This window comes from Takifugu flavidus, chromosome 14, assembly GCF_003711565.1.
Source record: "Takifugu flavidus isolate HTHZ2018 chromosome 14, ASM371156v2, whole genome shotgun sequence".
Lineage (NCBI taxonomy): Eukaryota > Metazoa > Chordata > Actinopteri > Tetraodontiformes > Tetraodontidae > Takifugu > Takifugu flavidus.
Window position 1 is genome coordinate 9,676,199 of NC_079533.1, and position 7,307 is coordinate 9,683,505.

The window sequence follows — 7,307 nt, forward strand, 5'->3', positions numbered from 1 at the left end:
TAATATCTGACCGGCTCACTGATCTCACCTTATGCTGATTTAAAAAAAAAAAAAAAGGTAGAACAGAGACGCTGAGACTTGAAGACAGGAGAAATGAAACTCACTTTACTCACTGAGTGTTGAATCATACTTATAAATAAACTGTGTGCCAACCACAAGTTTCTTTCTGTTTTGGCTTCTGCTGCTAAGCTATAAATACTCACAATTTATTCAGCAGGTGTTTCTCAGTTTGAAGGTTGTGTGCAAACAAAACTGCCACTTACATTAAACGTGCTCATCCGTTGTCACTTTGATTTCTTGTTTACATTCAGCAAATCTTAACAATGGCGTCTTTATTGCCCTGCTTTGACACTCAGCTATGGTTTGTTACCTACCTTGGCTCTGCAGGGGGGGGGAAGGGGGGGTTCTGTGCAGTGGAAAATCTCACCTATTTGCATGTGGCTTTTCCCAGATCACCTGTTCACCGGGGTCTTTGTGTCAGACGGCGCTAAGAGGTGACAAATCCTCCAGCAGGTGCGTTTTCCTGTCTGCTCTACAGTGCATCAGAAAGAAAGCCCCCCCTGAAAGAGCGCTCTATTTTGAGTTGCGCGGCATGCTTCTACATATGTAAAGGTTTTTACAAACGCAGCAAGACAAACTATTATGGGATGGTTGCACAACTTCCGACAGATAAGGTGATGTTTGTTCTGGGCAGTTTCCAGGTATGATTAACTGTCAGCCGAAGAAAAGCTTTTCTGAGTGGATTCCTTCTTCCGTGGATAGGAGGAACTCGGACAAATGGCCGCCAGCTAATTAAATGACTACGTTAGCGGAGAAGGGGGTTGACACCCGTGTCAACCCAGGAGAGGTGTTTGAATACTAACTAACAGAAAATTGCTGATTCCCTGACCTTTAGACGATATCAAGACAAAACAGCTGAGTCAAAAATTGTTACAAAATTATGCAAATTATTCAACAAACTTTACTTTACTGTACATAAAGGGTTCCCCGGTGTGCCGGTCATCCAGGGTTTATCAAACAGGGTGCACTGATGAGCACTTCCTATTATATCTGCAGCTTTTTGATTCCATAGGCAGATATTTCTGAATAGCACAACTCTGCTGCCACAACACTATTATTTATGCTCAATGCAATCAACATTGGAATATCTTAACATTTAATATAAATAAGCCTCTGTGCGCTTTGATGCACTGCAGCAGTAGGTAAACGTTCCAGGAATCTCCATGCAGATCATTTTCATAAGCAGCACTGAATCATGAAGGACACTTAAGTCTGAGCTGTGATCGCAATACAGAAACAGCACTTGTTAGTAAAAGGTTTTGCATCTATTTCCCCTTCAATCCAATCTTTGTTGTACTCTGATAATCACACATGCAACATTTATATTTGCAATATTTAAATGTATATAACATATTGCTGGTGATTGGCGTAAGAAGATGGACACCAAAGACATCTCCCTGAGACATTTTTAGGTCCAAGTGCGGCTAGCCTAAAAAGTAGTTGCAGATTTGCCCCAGGTTACAGCGTATAATAGCCTATAGCTGAAGGTATAGTGCCATCGTGTGTTAAATAAGCGTCATTACAGCTGTTTTCAGCTTCTCAGAGGAAATGCTGCTGAAGGAAGGGCAGAAGCCCCAGCTGGTGCAGAAGAAAGAGCAAGCAGCCCGTTGTGAAGTTTGGAGCATTGCTGTTAGGAATGGCTTGATTCTTCCTCCTGGAGCCAAGAGCGGGTGTCTTCTTCACTCGGGTGGAGGACCTCTCTGTAAAAAGCCAATCTTCTACTGATTGATGACTACTTTTGCTGCTGACTGACACGTTGGGGGTGGATGTGAGGGCCTGGCGTGGAGTGGAACTGCTCCCTTTGGGAGTGGATGGAGTGTTTGGCTGAGAAGAAGAAGAAAAATGCAACCATTCAGTGACATTTGCCTCAGTGGGCATGTGGGCATAATGCTGCCCTTCGCCTCTGCCAAGGTGCAGCCCTCCACAGACTGGCTGGGTGGAGCAGGGGCAGCCCAGGACATTGGCAGGGGTCTGCTGGGTCCAGGAGATAAGGTAGCTGATGTTACCGTAGTGGTGACAAGCCCAGGGGTTGTCCCAGAGGGTCACCACACTGAGGGACACCAACTTGTCCAGGGCACCAAAGGGCAGCGTGGAAAACCGGTTATGGTGCAGATGGAAGTGAGCAAGCCTGGGAAGCCGATCCAGAGAGCCTGGCAACACCAGGAAGAGGAAGTTGTGAGACAGATCAATGGTCTTCAGATTGACAGGTAAGTTGGTGGGTATGGTCCAGAAGTGATTGTGGCTCAGGTTCAGCAGGCTCAGACTGGTCAGTGTGTTGTTGATGAAGGCGGCGCGTTCCAGCCTGTTGGCGGACAGATCCAGGAGGCGCAGGTTCCACTGGTGCACCGTGTCGTTCTTGCTCAGCGACTTCAGGCGGTTGGAAGAGGCATGGAGCTGCCAGAGGGAGCGCGGCAGGCCGGCGGGCAAGTGGCTCAGCCAGTTGTGAGACAAATCGAGGAAGCGTAAATGGGTGTAGACCGTGAGCTGTCCGTCCAGGTTGAGAAATCGGTTGTGGGACAGGTTTAAGGACACCAGGTTGAGCTGCAGGCCGTCTGGCAAGTGCCTCAGGGCCTTGCAGGAGCAGTCCACATCCCGGTGGTTCCTGCTGCAGAAACACACCGAGGGACACTCAGCCAGAGCCTGTGAGCAGGACAGCAACACGCAGAGCAGCTCCAGAAGTGGCGCACTTGGACCAGTGTTTGGCAGAACAAGCCTGTTCAAAGGGAACACAAGGAGACAGAGACGTCAGGGTTCGTCCTACACCGTTTCAGTGAACCCTACAAAGAACCTTGTAAGAGGAAAGAGACATCTGCAGCGCGTTCGGATAATGAACACCAGACTAGATTGTACATGAATGTTGATATTGCTGGTGCTTGATTATTTCCATCTCTCTCTGCTCCTCACGATACTCACATACATCCATAACAAAAAACATGAGGATATTAGACTTAAAATGGTTGCCAAAGAAGCATAGACACTACACAACTGATTTTTAGGGCAATGTACGCAGTATTTATAGTGGAACTATTTTCTAGTCTATTCAAACACCCGTCATCAATAAAAGAAGAGAAACCCCTGTTGTAATTTTCCAGGACATCACTTTGCGTGCTTAGTCGCTGTCGAAACAGTCAGTCTCGTGCTCCCAGAGGGTGTGTGTGTGTGTGTGTGTGTGTGTGTGTGTGTGTGTGTGTGTGTGTGTGTGTGTGTGTGTGCGTGTGTGTGCGTGCAGGGTGGGGTAGATGGAAAAACACATTTAAGGCGTCCGTAACTCACCTTCTCATCCTTCTGCTTTCCTTCTGCTTCCCCTCCACTGCCTTGAACCCCGTTCTCTTCTCCTCCCTTCAGGGTCGGGATCAGCTGTGGCTGCCCAGGAGAAACACCTGAAAGCTTCGGAGCCTGGCCCTCGCTGACTTTTCCAGCCGCTGCTTTTTAACTTGTCTTCGGAGTTTTGGAGGTCAGACCCTCAGGCTGTTTGATCTGGGTCCCTTCTGGTGAGCGCCACCGAGCACTGCAGACTGTGGATTTAGTATGCAGCTGAAGCCAGGGAGGGGTGGGCTGCTGGTGGTGGGGTGTTCGGAAGGAGTGTGAAGAGGAGTAATTGAGCACAGAATGGAGGGAGTCCTGGCGCTCTTTGCACTTAAACTACAGCACATTAAACACTGCATCACCCTGCTCTGATTCCGGAGCTTTCTCCTGCCGGACGTCCCTCCAGTCAGCCCGGGCAACTCTGCCTGTCCTCTCCTCACCTTCTCATTGACAGCGCTCGTGCCCATTAGGGTGCACATGTCCAACATGTGAGTCGCACAAATGAGGAGGCACCAGATTCAGATTCCGAGATCGCAGCCGAGACGACAAGTTGCGTCATTCTCTCCTTTTCTTTGCTCAGTCATCGTGTCAACTCTTAATTCTTGGAAGCTCGAGGAATGCTCCTGCTGTTGCCGGGGGATACACTGAGGGAATGCCTTAAAAAAGGATTTGGTTTGATGATGTGTTTTTACCCCGAGTCAGTGTGGTAGATGTTAAACTGTGAGTGCAGTTAAGAGATTTAAAAGGGAAAATCAGATAAATGTTCAACTCTGTGAGATTTCCCCTTTTGACAAAATTAAAATATGTCATGATTTTAATTTATGATGCAATAGTTTTATTTTTAGTCCTTTTCAGCTATGGAAAGAAAAGCCCACGGTGATTGGTAATTTGATTTTTTTTTTAATAAACCTTTTTACACAATTCAGGAAAAGGGCTTAAAATGCAAACGCTGACACGTGGATGATGAACAGGAGTGACTAAAACTGCCGCCCATGCGGCTGAAAAACCCACAGTGAAAGTTTCAGAAGATGAAAAGATGATGGCGTTCTGGCTTTTTAACACATGTGCTTCACTGTGCTGGACACACACGCACACACACACACACCCACGACTCTAAGCTTTGGGGGCGATTGAAAGGTCTGCATCCATCACGCTAAGGCAACATGAACAAACTCCTGAACACAACGCACCACGGACCCCATTTTTGGTGTCACCGAGTGTTCGGAACATCCTCCAAATGTCAGGCCTGTAAAGATTAAACTTGCATAGATGCTTGGGATAGTTTGGCTCTCTAAATTCAAAATTGGCATAAAAATTAACTACAGAGTAAAGAAAAAGAAAAAGCAGTCAGAGATCCTAATTTAGGGTTATGGGAAGTAGAGGGGGTTGAGAAAACCCTTTGTTTACACACACACACACACACACACACACACACGGGTGCGTGCACACGTTACACGACATCTTTTTCATCTTTCTCTCCGCCCTCAGACGGCTCTCCCTGTGGTGCTGGGTGGGATGAGTCTTCAGCAGATGCAGGCGAAGCGTCTTCCACCATCTCTGCCGCCGCCTCCTCGGTGCCGTCTTCCTGCACGCGGTCACCCATTAGCATGCTGCCCTCCTTCAGCTCATTCTCCCACAGACTGCTTTCCTTCATGTTGGCCTCCCTCGTGTGTCCCGTGTGGCTGCAGAGGTCAACGTTGCTGCTCAGAGCGCTGAGGCGTTTGCTCAGCAAACACACCTTCCAGGCCAAAATCAGGGTGGAAAGGATCAGGACCGTGCAGACTATGATCAATCCCCCAGTTATCAACACTAGGATGCAATCCCCATCTTTGAAAAGTTGGCAGAATTGGGGCTGTTTTGGGGGTTTTGCTGAGGTTCCATGGTATGTGGAGGTGGAGAGGGATAACTTGGTCGTCGTTGATGGCTGGACTGTGGTGGAAGCCGACGTTTCGGTTGTGTTTACATAAGGTTGGGTTTCATTCCCAAGATCACAGTTCACTACGTGAAGCTGAATTCTGCTGAAGAGGACGGCGTACACCAGGAGGCCGAGCATGGTGATCTCTGAGAGGACAGGAAGAGACGGATTGATCAGGAGTCATCCATGCAATGATTACGTTTGAATTCTCTGTGTTTTGAAGCTACATCTCAGACGCTTCATTATTGCTCCTCAGCATGGACACGACAGCAGAACAGGAGGCCAGAGATGAAAGAATCCATGATAAAAGGATCAGTTGGGCACCAGCGGAGTCAAACAATACGTTCTGATAAGTTTACTAGTTGTAAATGTCAGTGATGTTGAATAATCGGCCGGAATTTAGCCTCGAATCAGGCTTCTGCTGTCATGGATGCCGGCAGCAGGGCGGGGCAGGCACATCTTTCAGTTTCTGGTTTTTCAAATCGAATTAAAAATCGGAGCACAAAATAACAGGAAAAACGCTAAAAGACATTTTACATTAATGTCACAATTCAGAAGAAGACTTTATAAAATAGCATTTAAAAAACCTTCGCCCGGAAAAACCCTCCGAGATCGACCTCTCAGAGAAACTCCTGAAACAATGAATTTAAAAGTAAACACGAGAAAATAAAAGTTTATCTTCTTTTTTTTTTAAATCCCTAAATTTTCTTTGGATCTTTGCTTTTTTTCCCCTTTTTTTTTTTTTTTTTAAAAAAAGGCCTATACAACACTTTGATATTTAATGCATAACATAAAATAAATAGGCTGTTAGCAGGAAAAAATACATTTTTCTCTCTTGTAAAGGAAGTCTTACTCCATCACTTACATTAGAGACGATCTTGATTTAACTCTTCCACCAAACTGAGCGCGCTGACTGATGTGAGAAGACCAGTGTGTTGTACTTGCTGCCTGTGCGGCCTGCTGGCTTCCTGCTTCCCCTTTTGGTCTATAACGAGACAAGGAAGTGGTAGACTCTGGTCACAGATGTGTGTTTGGTCTAAATTGTAAAGAAACATTCAGATGCAGGTTGAAAGCTCGCAACCCATCCGACCGTTTTGGAGAGAGGTTTGCTCCTGGTGCATCCACAGCTGCATCAAATGGAACATTTGCATAATTCCACAGAGATCCGTGGGACGATCTGCGTGGCCCGCCGCCGTTAGAAATTGCAAGGCTTGCACCCGAAAGCAGCAAAGCAGCAAATTGCCATTCTTTATTTTTATCATTGTCTTTAAGGCCTGTCACAGGTCTCCTCTTTCATACACTGACATGCTGACAAGCGCTCACACGGTTTATAATAACCCTGTCGTCTTCCTGCCACCCACAGGCGTTTTATTTAAAACGATTCACCGACGCGTCTGTCTCAGTGGTGATTTATTTTAGTCCAAACCACAATCCTTCACCATTGCAGTTGAACGGCCGTTTAATAAAAGTCTTTGCAGCGCAGCTTCTACAGAAATGTTCTCCAGTGACAGGTTATATTTTCTGATTTTCATCTAATGTTCAGCACAAATGTAACTGTGCCAAAACCCCATTTTGTTGCTCTATAAAAAACAACAAAACAAAACGCACAATTGCGAGCAAGCTGAATTTCCACGTTGATTTGAATAAGAAGGGCGGCATCATCACATGTAAAGTGGAAGTGAGAGGAGAAGAATGAAGAAAATAGACCCCTCTAGAGTGATGGAAAGTCCCAATGCAATATAAAAGTTGTGAAAAGAAAGGCCCTGTGTAGGCGCAGATGATGAGAGAGCAGCCAAAGAAACCGGTCCCACCAGTTTAAGATGGTCCACGCTGCATTGTTTCAGCACGGCGCCGCTGGTGGGTTCGATTTGCCCCGCAGCAGCATCCGCCAACATCACGCCCAGCTCCTCAATCTGCCGCCTCATTGTGTCAGAGATACCGGGACCTTTGGGCGACCTTGCTGCTCTTATCGGCGGCGGCGGCGGTCCGGGCAGGAGAGCGCCGTTGCCTCATTTGGTTGTCTTTT

General features: G+C 46.8%; 1 protein-coding gene and 1 long non-coding RNA gene across 3 annotated transcripts; both read right to left on the reverse strand.

Moving 5' to 3' along the window:
• Positions 1–83: 83 nt before the first annotated feature.
• On the reverse strand, positions 84–4,068 carry omgb (oligodendrocyte myelin glycoprotein b). Its single transcript, XM_057054356.1, has 2 exons — positions 3,334–4,068; positions 84–2,773 (listed from the first exon to the last, which is right to left on the reverse strand). Exons 1-2 carry the CDS (start codon positions 3,339–3,341, stop codon positions 1,600–1,602), a joined length of 1,182 nt encoding a protein of 393 aa, XP_056910336.1. The 5' UTR covers positions 3,342–4,068; the 3' UTR covers positions 84–1,599.
• A 178-nt stretch (positions 4,069–4,246) lies between these two features.
• LOC130537490 (uncharacterized) lies at positions 4,247–6,390 on the reverse strand. Of its 2 annotated transcripts, XR_008953636.1 has the most exons (3): positions 6,372–6,390; positions 6,147–6,266; positions 4,247–5,427 (listed from the first exon to the last, which is right to left on the reverse strand). It is a non-coding gene; the product is annotated as an uncharacterized LOC130537490 (long non-coding RNA). The 2 variants fall into 2 exon arrangements; XR_008953635.1 differs by lacking the exon at positions 6,372–6,390 and having other exon boundaries at positions 6,147–6,365.
• Positions 6,391–7,307: the final 917 nt, after the last annotated feature.